The sequence below is a fragment of the Lytechinus pictus genome, chromosome 17 (assembly GCF_037042905.1).
Source record: "Lytechinus pictus isolate F3 Inbred chromosome 17, Lp3.0, whole genome shotgun sequence".
NCBI classification, from domain to species: Eukaryota; Metazoa; Echinodermata; class Echinoidea; order Temnopleuroida; family Toxopneustidae; genus Lytechinus; species Lytechinus pictus.
Genome location: NC_087261.1, coordinates 20,561,731 through 20,580,952, shown reverse-complemented (window position 1 = coordinate 20,580,952; position 19,222 = coordinate 20,561,731). Strand labels below are relative to the sequence as shown.

At 35.7% G+C, this 19,222-nt stretch overlaps 1 protein-coding gene and 1 pseudogene across 1 annotated transcript; both read right to left on the bottom strand.

Annotated features, from left to right (window-relative positions):
* Positions 1-2,403: 2,403 nt before the first annotated feature.
* On the bottom strand, positions 2,404-3,942 carry LOC129280134 (uncharacterized; annotated as a pseudogene).
* Positions 3,943-6,149: 2,207 nt separating this feature from the next.
* LOC135157340 (uncharacterized) lies at positions 6,150-17,111 on the bottom strand. The gene is made up of 4 exons (XM_064112556.1): positions 15,655-17,111; positions 15,027-15,227; positions 11,389-11,441; positions 6,150-6,405 (listed from the first exon to the last, which is right to left on the bottom strand). Exons 1-4 carry the CDS (start codon positions 15,757-15,759, stop codon positions 6,258-6,260), a joined length of 507 nt encoding a protein of 168 aa, XP_063968626.1. The 5' UTR covers positions 15,760-17,111; the 3' UTR covers positions 6,150-6,257.
* Between the last annotated feature and the right edge of the window lie 2,111 nt (positions 17,112-19,222).

Below are 19,222 nucleotides of genomic sequence, written 5' to 3'. Positions count from 1 at the left end.
TTATTACAAAATTATTAGCTGTAGGGTCTTGATAACCTCTCAAATTATGAAACCATTTAATAGCATACAATGCACCTTGAATGACACTTGGAGATTTCCCTCCGTCGATCAAACTCGTCAGGTATAAAGCTATATGAATAGGCTCAGCCGGGATCGCTCTGCCACCCTCTGTGGTAATAAATGTTTCTCATCTCTTAAATGTTGAATAATACTTGTTAACAGTCCCATCACTTCTCGAATGCACCAGATGAGATGCCATGCTATCTGATAGTTTCCGAAGCTTGCTGGTAACTGCTCCCGATGCCTCTACTTCATCTGAAACCGCCTTGCGTAGACCTAAACCTGTTAAAACAAAAACCATGTCTAAAATTGAAATTTCACAGCTAACATTGTGAACCCCCCTTGCTCTCTGCTCTCGTTTCTGCTTTCATCATGCACTTTTCATCTTCTGAATTATCGGCCAATGTGTTCCTCTCATATTCGGCAACCAACTTCCATCCTAATGGCGAACTGTCCGCCATTTTTATCAATTTCTGTCTTTTTTTAACTAAGTCTATACCTTCGACGATTTTGTCCTTCGCACCTGCGACAGCTCCTGATGTATCATTGGATTCGTTGAGACAATGCTCGGCCTCTTTAAGTTTCCTATGAATTTTCACATTCACTTTATGCTGCTCTTCATTGCCTTTACGCTGAAACTTAAAGTTCTTGGTGTGCATTTCTTCTATCTTTGCGACTTGTGCATCGCTTAATGCTTTCTGGTTGTCATTTATAGACTGGTGAAAATTGCTCAACCTATTAGATATCAAACCGTCCAAGTCTGTTAGCAATTTATTTTGCGACTGGCTCAATTTTGAATCAATAAGCTCAGAAACTTTTGCCGGATCCATGTTCGAAGATATACGTAATGTAGCTGGAGACTCTTAAAAAAAAAACGTGCTAGTGTGCGGTCCTTGGAAAGATAGAATGACTTCCCCTACAACACCACACCCTTATCTCGCATCCCCTCTTTTCATATTCAAATGAAACACCTTCGACGCAACGGAATTGAATAATTCTGTCACGCATGCCGGAGAACAATTAGTGTTCACCACTTATTGCCGTATAAACAACATTTGCCAGCTATACGATGTAACGCTGGCAAATACATTTTTCACTTGTATTTACTGTATAATTATGCGGTATTGTATGATGAAAAAAATCCAAACATAAAGACTTTTTAAATTCTGAGCAAATAATAAAATTGATATATATAAGACTTTGTTTAATAAAGATGTGAATAGACTATCCCATAATAAAAAAATGTATTTATTCATATCTCCATATTTTGTAAAACAATACAAAAAAGAATAAGTCTCTACGTTTATACTTAAAAAGTGTACAACAATCTGAATAAAGATTATATATATAAAACGCACAAAAACAAAACGTCAAAACAAAAAAACAGAAAATGTGAAGGGAGAGCAGCCAAACTGAAACCCATCTCTTTATCTTTTACCCATAATGGCATCTTGATATATTTTATAATATTGAATTACTATTATTCAAATACTATACTATAAATCATTTTATACAAAAGCTTTGTTGGAAGATAATCGTATATTGATTTTTTTATATATATATTTAAATTGATGGGTGAGGATCAGTGGGAGAAAGAGTTTAAAGAAAGAAGAAAAAAATAAACACTTGAGTGTAATTGACTCAAACCGACAATTGGGAAAAATTTTCCCATTTTATATGGTGTAGAGTCAATTCATCCTTTCTTTTTGCGTTTTAATAGAACTGCATATTTCTTTACATGTAGGAACCCTTCCCACTTTACGGTTATTGTAAATCATATATTTGACAGGGCGCGACAAACCCGCTTGCCCGGGGCAAGTGAAAATGATGTGCGGGCAAGCATTTCTCAAAGTCAATTGCCCGATCGGGCAAGTGGTTGTTTTGGAAATAAAATATCAGTAGACCCTCTAAATTTCAATATCTTTTGGATAATCACAACTATCTCTCAGATTATGTCACTTAATAAACCTTTGTAAATTTTGTCATGATTTCAATTTGTTAAGAACGTAATAAAAAAGTTTTGATATTGATATTTAACTTGAAAATAACCAAGATAAACATATTTCTTGCAAAGCGGGGAAACGTTGACAACAAAATTCTAATGTTGTTTACTAGAAATTTAATCATAACCTTGACCAACATTTTGGTGCGGACAAAGTTTCTTGACACTAACTGACGAGGCATCGGTCATCTGGCCTGATATTCATGCATTTCCAAGCTTCATTGAAATAAATTCTCATACTTGCAAAGTTATGTTGACAATCCTAATCTTTGTTCAGTAGCAGAAAAATGTCTTTATCCCTGGTTCTGCTATGCAGACATAAGATGGAAATTCATACAAATTTAACGATGGTCGACTACATCCTTTTGACTACTAAAAACATACATGTACTTGCACCCTGGGATACAGCATCTTCCAAGTCCTTTGCTCCTGTACTGTGGAAGGTGCTCACATGGTTCGGCACGTTGGGCAAGCAGCGACTCCTTGAACGTAAGAAAATGCCCTGGTACTGTTGTGCTCGGCTAGGGCGTTGAAAATGACCTCAAATAGTCCATGAGTCCAGATGAAGCTCGAGGAGGGTTCCTCACGCAGTGTGTACATTCATCTTGCTGGCACTTGCTAAATATAACTGTACCTATACGCCTATCAGTGTGTGACATACAGAACTTGAAATCGTTATAGAACTTGCTGTCCTTCAATGTCTTTCCTGAACCTCCAAGAGCTTGTTTGATTCTGTCGTACTCCTCACTGCCACTCGTCACTCCACTGGGAATGCAGCAAACATTCACTCTCTGTCCATTAAACTGGAGATGTCTCCAATAAATGTCTCTTATAGCAGCAGCGGCTTTGTTGAATACATGTACTTGATGCTCCTTTCTCAGCCTCTCTTCTGCCGACAGTCCACTCTGGGCGCATGGATGATTCACTTCACCATCTAAGGTTGATGGAAGATACACCGATGTCAATGCATTCGTGCAAGGGGCCCACAGATGTTCGATAGGGTTTAAAGCGGAGTCCCCAGGACAGTACGACGTAACAAGAAGAGAATCTAAGTTGGTATCTCTGAAAAATCTCCCGTAATAGAACAAGTTGATCCAGTGGTTAACATTAAAATCGGGCCCACCATTTACAACAAGGTATAGAACAGACTTCCTTGGAGCTTCCTTCTTGTCGAGGATGCTTGTCATGTCGTGGAGATGCGTAGCGACGTTACATGGAGAATGGGGGCTCCGAATGAATACACTAGAAGATCCAGGCTGGGGAAATCTGAAATAAAACAAGGAAAACAAAAAATATATTTTACTACAAGATAAAAGCAAATAAGAAAATTATTACAAAGTCCTGTGATAATAGTACTTGACAAAAAGGTCCACTCTACTTAAGTTAAACTTTATTAGTTTTTATAACCTCATATTAGATATTTTTTAATATGTACTTCTAAATAGATTTTACCAAACAGTGATAGATGGAGTCATGTCAATTATTTTAACTGTGTTTTCAGTACCTTAACCCTAATAAGACCGGGGGGGGGGGCTGATTCAGCCTGCCCCCTCAACATTTTTTGGTGATATTAATTCGCCGCTTGACCGCGTCGCTCACTGATGTTTTACTGAAGTCTAGCACAGCTTTTGAGACCAAAATTGTGACCCCTGGGTACAGGGTTTCGAACTTATGCAACATTTCGTGAGTGCGTGCAGATCCAAACTTGCTCAAAAATATAAATCAAATTCAAATAGTGTGTTTAGCCAAAATTCTAACTTTGTATATTATATTTGATATGCTCTAGCTTTAAAATTGTCTTTCACTAAATTTATCACTCCTATATCGTCAAAAGTTTTGTCAAAATCCTTCTGATTCACTTCTCCACTGCGAGTCGCCATTTTGAACTGAGCGCCGTACACTATCACTATGGAAAAGTGAATACAAACATTTATAAATCACTGCAAAAGTTTCAATAACTTTTGTGGAATAGCGCCATCTGGTGACCATAGTCTGAAATTTGATATACATGTGCTGTTTTCATCGTAGGGGTATTAACAGCGCGGTGCTGACACCTCAAACAGAAGATAATGTAGGTCAAGCACGTAATATAACGTGCCCAGCACAGATCGTACACTCGCCCAGCACGTAATATTACGTGCTACGCAGTCAAGTGGTTAAGAATTATTTGCCCAGCACGTAATATTACGTGCTACGCAGTCAAGTGGTTAAGAATTATTTGCCCAGCACGTAATATTACGTGCTACGCAGTCAAGTGGTTAAGAATTATGAAAATAATTTAAACTAGAAATTTAATTCGTCATGAGGACGAATTAGGTGGTCTGTCTTCAATTTTTATGATCATGCTCATTTTCAATTCAATGATCCAATATAATGTTAATGTAAAATGATGTATTAAGATATGAATTGATGAATGAAGTACTGATGAACTGATTGATTGAACTGATGTGAAATGAACTGAATTGATGAGCTAAACTGATGAATGAACTGATGAACTGATAGATTGAACTGTGACCTGAACTGAAGTGATAACTTAACTGATGAACAAAATACTGAGAAATGATTATGATCAAAATCATGATCATAATGAAATCTAATGAAAATATAGATATAGAGAAGGAGAGAGAGAGACGGGTTATAGTCATGTAAAAATACATGAGCTGGACCGAAGGATGAAAGAGGAAACATGATCAGAATGCATACACTTGGAAGCAGAGAGGATAGTGTAATGAAACATGGTAGGGGTGAAATAAGAATACAAAGGGCAAAATGAAGAGCTAGAGGAAATTAAAGAAAACTAGAGGTAATTTGTCACGCTGACAAATTAAGGCGATATGCTTGTGACATTTTGAATTGAAAATTTGACCATGTTTCCGACATGTTATCAAAAAACGGAGACCACGTACATTACCGATAGCCCAAAGTCTCAGCTACAACATATTAAAATTTGGGAGAAAACTGTGGAATAACAATCGAGATACCCGGTCAAAAAACATTGTCATGCAGATTCATGTTTTGATAAAAGTGACCTCCCATAGACATAACACACAAATATGACAAATTATGCATTGTCGCCTTTATTCGAAAATTTGACTATGACGTCATCCAAATGAAAAAAAACCTTTAATAAAGACCTTTCAATCACTATAAAACAACGTTAGAAGGAGCACAAACACCACATTCATCTCGCCCCCACCCATTCCTTTTTTGGCAATTGTTAAATCAAAATTTACCATAAACAATATGGATCAGTATACCAAAATATCATGTGTCGCACCACAAAACCTTTTTTGTTTAATTTGTAAGTTTAATTTAATTTACCAAAAAGACCATATACTTCCAGAATAATTTACGACTACAAGACTGTTTACACTCTACACACACATACATGTTCAAATAAGTGCTCTTTAAAATCTAATAAAATACATTTTCAATTCACATTTACAAATCACTAGAAAACAGTAATTAACAAAATATATCACTTTTATTCTCATTGCTTCATACATGTACATGTAGGTTTGAGTCCCACATTAATCACATCAAATGAATTATCCAAACAAAACACAGAACAGACAAAAACTAAACAATTTAAAGTGCTATCAATGATACTAACTCAAAACTTCTTTTCAAATTGTCATAACACAAACAAGTAAATGTAAAACGTTATAAATTTTGTAATAAAGAAATCAACAATCATATCACTTTTGCAACATTATTCATTATATTCATGTAACATGTAATTCTTTTAACAATTACGTACATTTTATAATTATTTCAACATTGACAATCACTTTTCATAATAATCATATTACAATAAAGTTCAATAATTAGTTCTTTAACCCATTAAAAACAAAGACCACATATTTATTGCTAAGAACAAAGAAATCCCTATTGTATAACAAAAATTTTCTTATTTTCATAAATCTGTCAAGAAATTAACAAATATGATAAAGCGCAACCATAATAATGACAATCAACGGAGAAAGAGTTCACGGGGGGGGGGGGGGTTTCGTACAAAAAATTGAGGTCCAGATAGAGTAACATAACTTTTTTTTTAGGTTAGGTTATTTCTTTATTTATTTTTTTTGTCAAAGATGGGGGGGGGTTTCAGACGTTTTCAGAGCCAAAGGGGGGGGGGTTAACCCCCAAAACCACCCCCCTGCGTACGCGCCTGTTCACAACACAGATACCTTAATCATTCTACTTTTTTCAGTTCACAAACCAACCCATCTTTGCCAACTTTGTATTGGATTTTCTGACCAAGGAATTCTGCAAAGTCCAGTACTAACTCCCCAGAGACCTTGATGGTTGTCCCGTTAGTCAAGATGACACGCACAGGAGTGCTGTATAAAATAAAAATAACAATTTCCATTGATAAAAACCTAAACACATTACGTCTAAACACATTTCGTCTTTCGGATGGTGACGTTAAAGGTCGGTCCCCAGACGTAAATAATCATATCTGATTGATACACGTCTGTAAAAACCTAATACACACACACAAATGTTATTATTTTTTTTGTATCAAAACAGTCAAATGCAATAACTTTTGAATAAACAAAATTTGCACACTTCAAATTAATATAACCCAATTGAAGAGAGAAGAGTTAGTTTACACATTAAAAAAAAAAAAGTTCATCAAACTCCAAAAAGTTTAATTCAAAAATGACCAATTTACTACTAAAAAGATAGGCATCTATTTTACAAATTCAAGATATAACTAGATTAATTCGATTGTGGGCAGTTGATGGGTATGCCTCTGCAGTCAGACCGCAGCTCGCGCGATAATGAGCATATTCACGGAAATTTATTCAGCGGCCCTCTAGCGGTCTCCGAAGGAAAACGTGCGATCAATTTGGCTTGATTTTCCAACTGAATTGGAGGGGCTGAAGTTATAGCTCTGTACTGGTCGCTAACTTCAGTTTACGTCGAAACGAATTGTGGTAAGTTATTCTCAAGACCTTCATCTACAGTTTGGTATATAATTTTCCATATTTCGACATTTTCAACCTACCATTTTTACCTCTTTAATTGATGCTTATTTTAGTAATATTTTAACTGCGATTTTGTAGTCGGAATTTCACTTTTGGTTCCTGACTTTGCTACATAACCAAATTGTTTCGATCAGGATTTTTTAGAAAGAAGAAAAGTCACTGTTCAAAATATGTCAGAACCAACTTGACGCAAACTCACCTTATATTTTAATTTTAGAGAAAATGATACCCTAAAAATCGAGAAATTTACGTTTTACCCGGAAGTAACCTTCTCGTTCACTCCACGATGGCGCGAAATAATGCCAAAATTACGTTCGTCGCGGGTTGGTAGAATTTCGCCTTTGGTCCCATACGTTGAAACTTCTGTAATGATGGCAGATGGCTCGCATTATATGTGTCTGTGGACGGTGGACTTGTTTTTTTTTAATTAAGACTCAATATAAACGAAGCTTAATAAGTAGATCCCTTCTAAAGTTTTATTCAATGATTATCAGGTTTCCGAATTCCATCAAGTTTTTATTATAGATTGAGATATTTCTTGATTTATGTTGAAAATTGTTAACCTTTTTTCTTAATTAGTCGAAGTTGAGCCCCATGATGATTTTTGCCCCAGCCCAGGCTGCGGTTAAGAATTAAATGATGATTAGCTCAGACAGTCTACTCTAGAGACTATAAACAGTTTAAAGTCAAACTAAAAAGTCTGGTACTACCGTACTCAGTAGTCAGTAGTATTTATAAACCATTTTGTTCAAATAAAAAAATTGTGGCTGTCACAGACAGTACTTAGACTTAACTTAGTTAGTCTCTTAATTGACGTACATGTAACATAATTCATACTTTGAATGGTTATTTAGTAATTTAGACTATTTCTCTCTTTTTTGTCTCTTCTACTCACAGATCTGCATACTTGCTGACTCTGGTCTCTGCTTGCTACTTCATTCTGGGAGAGTCCATCATGTACTATAATGGTCAGACCATGATTTCGACAAAGCCCTTATTTCGTTTACAAATTTTGGACTGATACAACAGAAAATTTATCTTTATCGATATTGGAAACAAAAAAATTAGAGCACAGTTTTGGGGAGGACTAAGAATACTGACTTGGACAGGAATACAGCTTGACAAAAATAAAAATTCACAATTCAAAACCAAAGGACATTTTTAATGTTACTAATAGTGCATTGCAAGAAACTTTCTACTCAATCACACATTCCAAAATTAAGGGTAAGTCCTTTGATTAAACACAAACATGTAGTTGATTTGCAATTGAAATTGAACATAAGTTTCTTGCAATGCCCCATAATCATATTTTGTTCTCAAGCAACTCTGTTATATGTTATCTAATGTGCTGAAGGTTAAGTGCCATGTATGTTCACAATTTTTTTTTTGAAGGTATAATATATTTGTCCTTTTAAACGGTATTTGAATGTGGTTACGCCTTGTTTTTGTTTTCCACAGTAATTATTGCATATATGAACAGAAGTGAAATATTTGTTGTGAAGCACTGTATGAATGTTGTGTGATCATGGAGCTATGGTGTGATGGTATTATAATTAATTCATCATTTTTGTTATAAGACTGTAAACCTGGTGGATGTGAGGGAGTGGCCTGGATGAAAGGAAAGTGAGCATGTGTCCAATTACGGATTTGCATATGTTTAGACAATTTTGTTCGTGGATAAATATTAATGTGCATTCCCTATTCCAAGAAAAGAGTAAAGGAGAAGTCCACCCCACCAAAAAATTAATTTGAATTTAAAGAAAAATAAAGTATTGCAGAAAATTTCATAAAAACTATGATTCAAAATTAAAAAAAATACTATTTTGACATTGAGAAATTTGCCTAATTTTATAAAACAATTATATGCTCATCTTGGTCAATGTGCAAATTACAGACTCGATTATGTCACAAGCACTCTAATTTCTTGTGTATTTTTTTGTTTGATACATGTACATGACATGTATATTTTATTTTAATTTTCATTAACAAATTTTGAGAGGGATTTTAATTCCTCCATTAACATTCGTAGTTTCCATAAATGTAACCTATTGTGATTCGAGGAAGATTTTTTAGATCAAATTTGCTAAAATTTATATAATAAAAATGCAACAAAAATTTAAAAAGTAATGTGATGTGAGTGACATAATCAACTCTATTTGCATACCATTGTTTTGTGTATATAACTGTTTTGTGTTAAAAAAGGGAAATTTCTTTATTTATTCAAATAATTTTTTGTTGATGTGCACTTGACCTTTAACTCACTTCCCTTCCCACCCCTGCCCAAATAAGTGTAATCAAGAACTTGAAAATCAAAAGCAGTGATTAAGAAGAAGTAAGAATTAATCATAGAGCTATTAATAGCTCCATGATTTAATAAATGCAGGCCTAAATAGAACTTCACATGAAAGTAAAAAGAGAATAAAGCTGGGTAGGAACGATGAAGGAATATGATTTAAAGAAAAAGCATAAACATATCCCCATCACCCCCCCCCCCCCCAAAAAAAAAAAAAAAAAAAAACAGTCCGGCGGGTTCGAACCAGGGTCCTTTCACACGCCAAAACAATGCGCTTACGCAATTCGCCATCGATCTCTTCCGTACTACCTTCGGGTTTTTTAAGCTATATAAAATGTTGCAAGTCTGTGCGCCGCTGTTGACCAATCAGAACGCGTCGGCAATTCTACTGCAATTCCAATCATTTTGCGATGGACATTGCCGTGGTTTTTTGTGGTTCCTGACTTTGCTACATCATGAAATTTCATAATTCTTTTTCAGTCGTAAAGAAGAATGTCTACGCTTTATATTGATTATAATATCAATTTGACGCAAGTATAATTTCGATGCAAAAATGCGCTCTGTTTATTCACATATATTTCTTGAAAAAAATCATTTTTTCTAAGCTAAATATCGGTCTTCAAAATACATTAAATGTGCATTTTATTTAGCTGATCAGAAATTTCAAAGTTTTATCTATAAAATAAGACCAATTTTGTGAGGAATAAACGATTCTAAGAGCAAAAAACACCGATCGGAAAGTTCGTCTTCACAGCTCATTACGTATGCATAACCACGGACGGCTATGCATACCGCTGAATAAAATAGAGCACTTTCGGACGGGCTGCGGACTGACTGTCTGACATCACATGATACTCGATAGACCCTTTCTATAACCCTCAGAGTTACAGCCCGTTAGTCCTACAGCCTACCTTTGATCTTTGACCTTGGGTGGATCACGCCCAAAATCTAATCAGTTGATCTACTCCCGGGGGTGCACCCCTAACATATTGAGACCAAGTTTATTGCCCTTTGATATTGCGCAGATCACGCCCAAATCGAATTAGTTCATCTACTCCCAGGGGTGCACCCCTGTACCAAGTTTGATGAAAATCCACCCAGACGTTATTGACATTTGGCGTTAACGACGTAAAAATAGCATATTGAGACCAAGTTGATTGCCCTTTGACGTTGGGCGGATCACACCCAAAATCTAATCAGTTCATCTACTCTCGGGAGTGCACCCCTAGCATATATTGAGACCAAGTTGATTGCCCTTTGACATTGAGCGGATTACGCCCAAAATCTAATCAGTTCATCTACTCCCGGGGGTGCACCCCTGTACCAAGTTTGATGAAAATCCACCCAGAGGTTGTTGAGATTTTGGTTAACGAGGTAAAAATAGCATATTTAATGCACACATCTGATGAAAACAGCTGCGCGATATCAATTACAAGCCCAACGTCACTATCTCATCCCTAAACCCAACAAGTTTGGTGGGATCGCCAGGAGAAGTCCCAGCGAGCATCCACACTATCAGATTCCTTGGTAATTAGTATACAAATCCTCCTACCTATTAATGGGAAACTGCGTTTAATAAAGACAGATTTATAACTCTCAGGCTGTCCAAATTAAACAGTGGCAACTGTGGACGCATTCATATATAATAAAAATCAAGATTTGTATCGCAATTCAAATACCAAGATATTTTTATGCTTGTTCAGACAAACAGAAATATCCCGCTAATAGCCAAACAGAATAATTATATTTGCTCGATGCAAATGATTGCGCCATGGGGGCCACACATACTATTCACACTACACACCACGGACAACAGACAACTGATGAAAACGGATGACAATAGATCACTTGAGCTCAGGTCAACTAATAACGATATAAAATGTCATAATTATATCAGTCATCCTTTTAAAACTACAACACTTGTCACATTTTGTGTCCCACTTTTGTTAACAGACCCAAAACAAAATTTTTTACACTTTGTAAAATAAAAACATAAATAATCCTAATAAATCAACAAAATATGTCAACAAAGTACAAACCTTCTGCTCCTGATGCCAGCAACAATTCCGTCCAGCCAGATTTCGTTTTTGAACTGTACAAATGTAACAAAAATCAAATAACATTACAAAACAATTACGTACAATATTACAAACATGCAATTTTATGTCAAAACAGTACACATGAATTTAAAAAAAAATTCCCACCCAAAGCCTGGATTTAGTACCAACATTTCCCAAACTTCCCCATCGTGCACTTTCCTCGCACATCCTCCCGCTTGGTGTCAAATGTAATTATTACTTATCAACTGAAACAGTTTCTCCACCCCTTGTAGTTGTAGTTGTACTGCGATTGTTATATATTTTGAGCTATTGACGTTGATTTGATGCATTGTTAAGTAATGTGTTGAGCACCAATGGAGAGGGTGTAGATGGAGGTATCCCCATTTTATGGTGCACCAAAACCCATATTTGGTACCAAAATTTTGAAAAGTATGGGGGTTGGTGACCAACATTAGTTAACAACAAAACGATTCCCCACCCCTTGTATTACAATAACATACATTTTGAGCTACATGTAGAATTGATGTTAAATCAAACTTTATAATGCACCCAAAACATGGTTGTTATTACCCAAATTTACAAACAAGGGAAACGCTCTCGGCGGTCTCGCCTGCATTGCGCAATTCGATACGATGAAAAATTGAGGTTGGGACATTATTTATGGGCAGAGTGGCCCATTAGCAGACGCCTAAAAATGAAATCCTCTGAATATAATCAGTATTTTGAAGTGAATATATTGACTAAGAATCATCAGAAGAATTATTTACTATTATTTGTACCAAGATTGATAACTTTCATGAAATATGAACAAATAACAAAAATTGATTAATTAATTGTGAAAAACATAATCCAAGTCTACTGACCTAAAAATACCTTTGACCTTGACTATGTGATCTGGAATTTGTGTCATATGATTTGTGATACTTGATAACCCTTGGGTACAAGTTTCATGGAATTTGAACTAACACTTTTGAAATTATGCAAAAAATTCAAAATCTTGATGTTGATGCCACAACATAGTCTAAGTTTGCAGACCTGAAATGACATTTGACCTTGACTTTGTCACCTAAAAGACTAATTACATGATTGGTGATACTTGATAACCCTTATGTTCAAGTTTCATGGAATAGGAATGTATACTTTCAAAATTACAATAAAAATTAAAAATCTTAACCTGATGCCACAACATCGTCTAAGTTTGATGACTGAAAATGACCTTTGACCTTGACTTAGTGACCTGAAATTCTACTCACATGATTGAGGATACTTGATAACCCTTTAGTTTAAGTTTCATTGAATAAAAACTTATACTTTCAAAATTATATTAAAAATTCAAAAACTTAACCTTGGTTAAGTTTTTTATGTTGATGCCACAACATAGCCTAAGTTTGTTGACCTTAAATGACCTTTGACCTTGACTTTGTGACCTGAAATTCTCCTCACATGATTGGGGATACTTGATAACCCTTTAGTCCAAGTTTCATTGAATAAGAACTTATACTTTCAAAATTATATTAAAAATTCAAAAAATTAACCTTGGTTAAGTTTTTGATGTTGACGCCGTCGCCGCCGCCGCCAGAAAAGCGGCGCTATGTTTCGCTTTTTGCTACGCAGGCGAGACAAAAATCATCAACTCTTGCTTTGCGCTACCCTCACCTCCATTGGAAAATCTTGGCCCAGCCAGTATAGTGGTATTAGTAGTAGTAGTAGTAGTGGTAGTGGTAGTGGTAGTGATAGTGGTAGTGGTAGTGGTAGTGGTAGTAGTATTAGTAGTAGTGGTAGTAGTAGTAGTAGTAGTAGTAATAGAAGAATATAGTATTAGTAGTAGTGGTAGTAGTAGTAGTAGTAGTAGTAGTAATAGTAGTAGTAATAGTAGTGGTAGTAGTAGTAGTAGTATAGTAGTAGTGGTAGTGGTAGTGATAGTGGTAGTAGTAGTAGTAGTAGTAGTAGTAGTAGTAGTAGTAGTAGTAATAGTAGTATATAGTATTAGTAGTAGTGGTAGTAGTAGTAGTAGTAGTAGTAGTAGGAGTAGTAGTAATAGTAGTAGTAGTAGTAGTAGTTGTGGTGGTGGTGGTGGTGGTAGTGGTGGTAGTAGTAGTAGTAGTAGTAGTAGTAGTAATTATGATTTTACAAAAGAATACCATCTGTACAAAGGTACCAACAATACGCATACACTCTATCGTTTGCAATATTGCTCGACCAACACTGTTGGAATGATCAACTTTGTTTGATTTTTCACCTTTTGAGTAATTTTTTTTTAGCTTCCAAAAAAGTTCAATTTTACCACCAATGATCATAGATTATGATGACTAGTTTCTGGTTATCTTACACTACCACCATTGGCTACAAACTAATTAACTAAAGTTAAATTTTTTTGCTATTGTCAGCTTTAATTTCTGCGGTGAGATGATTAAAGTGCACATAGGCCATCGGGGTTAGTTGGCACAGCGTTGTGGACTACAGTCCCACCTTATGATATTTGTGTTAGTTGATCTTTTTTAATGAATTTTGTATCATTTGTACCAAAAAAGGTGCTCTGACTGTAAATCTAAGGTTACATTGACCGTGACTCTAATGCTTCTATTTTTAGACTATTGTATTAAAATTAAGACTGGACTGTGTGAGAGCAACCACCCATATGTATTACATTCATGATCCAATTAACCCCATATTATGTGCAACTAACCCCATGGTTGGGGTTAGTTGGCACGCTTGACATGGTCATGTTTACGGCAGATTTTCGAAATAATCATTAATGGTCTGAACATTTTTATACCTTGAATTGGTAACACAGATGTCTACCTTTTCACTGGTATATCACTCATTCCTGAAATTAAACTTTCCTGTGTTTTGTGAGCATTTTTCTGAAAAACGTGCCAACTAACCCCCCTCTCTCCTACATGTACATCGTAAAATTATACCATGTAACATTCAACATAAGGAAGCGCCATAGATTTCAATATGTAACTGTATGGGAAGCGCGCACACGGTGTATGCACCCTTTTCCATTGACTTTGTGTGTAAAAACTTGGCCAATGTGCGTAGGTAAAACATAGGTGGAAATGAGCATGCATCGTAGGGAAAAATAAAAAATTTAGAGTGGCAGCCCAAACTCAGCCTAAAAGTGAGTTTCCGTGTGACACTTTTTGACAACATGTGCCATAGTTCGCTTAAGCCCCTTGCTCAGCTCAGCCAATGCTGAGGTTGAGCAAAGCACAACACACTGGTCAGCCTCGGGGGCGGCTGGCCGTGAAAATAATGACAACTTTCATCATCGCAAATCGTAAAAAAGGGGTCCCATTTAAACAGTTTTGCGTTGGTCATTCATTTTCCATTCAACTGACTGATATAGCCCACATATCACTTTAGCACTCTATTACAACACCAATTGTCCTCAAAACTACTCGTGCTATCCTGCTCAAACTTGCAGAATTAGTAGTCTCCAATACAAATTTCAAATAAATGAATTCAAGTTACTAATGGGGTTAATAATTTGACCTTGAAAATATTATGAAGTATTGTTTAATTTGTTTTTAATCCATTACCATAAAAAGAGGTTAAAAAAACAACAACACAAACAAATTTCAACAAAAATTATGATAAACAAAACAATTTACCTCAATTTTTGTTGACGGAGAAGCTCGAAGTCCGTTTTCCTCTCGAATTACAGCTGAACAACACACTTGCAGTCCAGGGGTAATGTCAGCTACAGCTTGCTCTCCCCATAAGGTAAGGCTTATGATATGACCATCATCTCCAGGCTCAGCAAGTTTGAGTTGCCTTCTCTTGTAATCTGGCGTTTCAGTCAACACTCCCACCTGGAAAAATACCATTAACAAATGCATTATTTATTTAATTTCAAAAACATAAAAACTTCAGATTAAACATGTTATACTTCAAAAATAAAACAATTTTAATTACTTTGAATTCCAAAAGTTCAATAAAAACTAATGAAAATCTATTTTTTTTAATATTTAAACAGATTCTCACCCTATATCATTTTACTAAATATACCAGTAAAAATGTACATATGGAAACTTTTAGACATTTTTATCATTCTACAAACTGATTAATGGAAATAATTTTAAATACAATTTTTGGATTTTCTTTTGTTTAAAATCTAATTTTCGTAACACCACAATAAAACAAATACTTTAATACATTTATAACATAATCTGTAACAACTTCTCAAGACCATCAAAACAAATAAATGTTGTAAAACACCAAGAGTAACAAAATACAAACCTCTATCAAGTTTCCTTCAACACTGAGTCGTTTTTTTTTTGGACTCCCACGAGCTTCACTCACAGTGACTTTTGGTGGAGTTATGAAGTCATCCACAACAGCCATGTTGACAGCAAAATCCACAATTTCCGGAAACACCTAAAATACAATATCAATTAAATATAATTTTCAAAAATTGCAAAATACTATACTCCACCATTACATTAAAAATGACTGTTTGTAATTTAAAAAACGAATATAGATCTATTAAAAAAAAAAACATTATGAACTCTATCTATAGACTACTGGCCTACTGCAAAATACTTCTAACATAATAATAACTGTTGATAAAAATCAAATGCGTCAAATGCAGCACAAAGTGCATCTTTTTCGCCCAACGGTCGTTTTGGTGATACTGCCTAATTGAATGCAACACTAAGAAGCTATCCATCTCAAAACAGCAATTAAAGAGAAAGACCAGTTCTGGTCATGCGATTGCATTGTGAAAGAAATTTGTGGAATCGATCAGAAAAGGTTGATCATCTAGCATATAAGTATTGGTATGTAGGCCTACTGCAAGGTTCTGGAATCATCAAAATGATAAGAAATTTGGCGCAGTCTTGGTAAAGTTACAAGCACTGTACACAGAAAGATGTATATGGGACTACGCGACTACGTGCGCGATATGTATTTGGTCCCAATAGATATAATAATTTACCAAATATATCAATAAGAAGGCGTTTTCCCGACTTTTCCGGCAACCTTTGTATCATCACGTATTAGTCAAAACATATTCTTTCACATGCATGATTGGTAATGAGAGCTTCCATTTTATTTTTTGGAGAGAAGGGCGTTTCCAAAACTGGTCTTTACCTTTAAGGGGCGCAACTAACCCCAGGACCCAAGTAACCCCAGAGGCTAGACCAGTCTCTATAAAATCAATCAATATTTACAGAGAAACTATTAATTTTCCAAAAATGTGCTGACGTCATAATATGCAAATTGAAATTTTGAGTTCGGAGGCCATTATGATGACCTCATGAGTTAATTGAGGGTCAAATGAGACATGAAATCATATCTCCGACTCATAATCTATCCAAATATGAAAAAAAAATCGGAGTTCCCATCCATTCTGAAGAGTAACAATGAATTTTGTATAGGCATGTTTTTGCCCTTATATGCTATGTATTACAAGAGATCGCGCGCACGGACATGTCTTGAACGGACGCTCATTCCGTTATTACTGGTCAGAAAAAGGTGAACAAGGTATCAAAATGTTTGGAAAAATATGCCAAATATGATGACAGAGAAAATGTGGCGATTCTATGTTGCAAAATGCCAGAACGCGTGCGCGTTTTTTTGCAAAATGCTTAAAATGGCCTGAAACGTACTCTCATTTGAATAAAAAGTGATTTTGAACAGCTTAAAATTTTGACGCGCGCATATGCGCGATATGCGCGCGTCATGACCTTTTATGTGACCTTTGATGACATGACCTGTTGACCCTTGATTTGAAGTATATGTGATATGAATATGAATGACCTTTGATTGCACATCATGAAGATATGATTTCACAAAATGGCGCCTGGATGACGTCACGATGATCTGATGACCTTGAAAATGTTATTTTCACGTCTTACATGTATGACAATGACCTTTGACTGTGCCAAAATTGAAAGAAATTGACAAAACCGATCTGGAGTTATCCTTGGAACAAAAAATTGGCGGAAATAAATAAAAATAAATAATAATAATAATAATAATAATAAAGAAGAAAGAAAATTCTGACAAAACTAATAGGTGATCTGTCGTTGACAGACCACCTAATTACACCATTTAATAATCAGAATCAAGTGGAACTGAACACATCACTTTTAATAATCTCATTAATAGACAACTCAATTCAAACACACAGATGCAGACATATCTCTGTAATAGAACACATGATTATAATAGGAGTGGGTTATACATGTACATGGGTCAAAAATACCTTTTTTGTCATTTCAATATGGCAATGGTTTTTTTTATTCCTTGTAATGTATCTCAACATGAAAGGACAATATTTTTTGTCTTGGGTCCGAGAAAAAATGTGCTGGGCCAAAATCCAAAATGGCCGCCAAACCCCCCAAAATCACAGTTTTAGCCACAACTTCTTTATTTGGTGGTCTTTTTTTCCGGTTTTGGTGTCTATTCATATGTTTTTTGGGGCAGGCAATTTGTTTTTCCTATAATTAGTACTTTTAAGCAATTGTTTGTAGAGTTAAAACGTAACTTTACCTAAATTTTCAAAATTTTAGAGCCTTTTTCAGCCAAAAAGTAGGTTTCATCGTCCTGGGGTTCTTGGTCTTGGATATTAGATGATACAAGTTCAACAATAGCAAGCAGCTTTTATAGCTATATTGATTTTATTCCTCTACTCTTTACATATAGCATACAAATAACCACATCAGGATTTGTTAAACACAATATCAATATAGCATAATATGCAAAATCAATAATCACATAGCACATTACATTCATGTGACAAAAATGCAGTCTACAGTTTCCATCAATATAGACCCACAAACAAGTTTAGACTGGTCCAAATAACAATTGCTCAAAAAGAAAACAATTAGATCTAAGAGCACAGCAAAGCGTCCAAATATCAATAATATTGAACCAGTTTGTACTCACTAGAACATGTTAAGCTTTCTACTTTAGCTCCAAAGTGATGTGCGGTATAAGTTATAACTAAGATCTCCCCAAGATCCGAGTAAGTTACTGTTAATTCTAACTGCAAAATTCGTCCAAACGCACGGTATCGATAACACATGTCATCAGCCAATGATCAGGTCTAACATTACCCGTCGGCTCCCCAAGCTAACGAACGTTCATCCTCAGTCCAAAATACAATTGCTCACGAGTCACGGTCCTCAATCATCCATAGTCGAAACAGCGGAAGATCCGGCAACTTAGTCCAGACTACAGTCTACACTAGTCCAGGTTTCACTTCAGCAAACCACAGTTCACTCCTACTTCCATCAGAAGCCTAAACAAAACTGTGAGGGTTCCCTCGAGTCCGATCGTGTGACCTCAAATCGATCAGCGATCCAATGCGCGTACAGCCTAGCCCAATTCGGACGTCCAGCTACACAATACACACACGCATTCCAGTCCAGCAGACGGTCCATTCCTCCAACGCTCCCGGTAACCCCGTCAAATGTCCAGTATTTCACATTTCTGACATGAGTTCAGTTCCGCTCGCTGCCACCATGTAATGTTATGTTGGTGGAATGACACTGTATATCACTGAGATGGACACATGACTGATTGAACTCTCAAATATCAAGTTTATTCAACAACAACTCCGAGCACGTCGTCCTTACATCTTGGTTACATTTCGCGTTACCTAGCAACCCCTAGCAACCACGCGCATGCATAAACATATCATAACATGACACCTTTAACATTTAAAACTTTGCCAATCCAATCTTCAGTAGCCATACCCCTTTGATAAACAATGTATTGATGACTATTCTTGTACAATATCTTTGTAGATGGTACAATAACTTTGTAGATGTATTAGTGGATTCCTTTTCTTTCTCATCAC

What these genes read in the sequence shown, in the direction of transcription:
- LOC135157340 (XM_064112556.1), bottom strand. Translation starts at nt 15,759, where the DNA reads ATGGCTGTTGTGGATGACTTCATAACTCCACCAAAAGTCACTGTGAGT. An exon ending in CTCCGTCAACAAAAATTGAG is followed by an intron (nt 11,442 to 15,026) that starts GTAAATTGTTTT and finishes ACATTTGTACAG; the next exon opens with TTCAAAAACGAAATCTGGCT. An exon ending in GCTGGCATCAGGAGCAGAAG is followed by an intron (nt 6,406 to 11,388) that starts GTTTGTACTTTG and finishes TATTTTATACAG; the next exon opens with CACTCCTGTGCGTGTCATCT.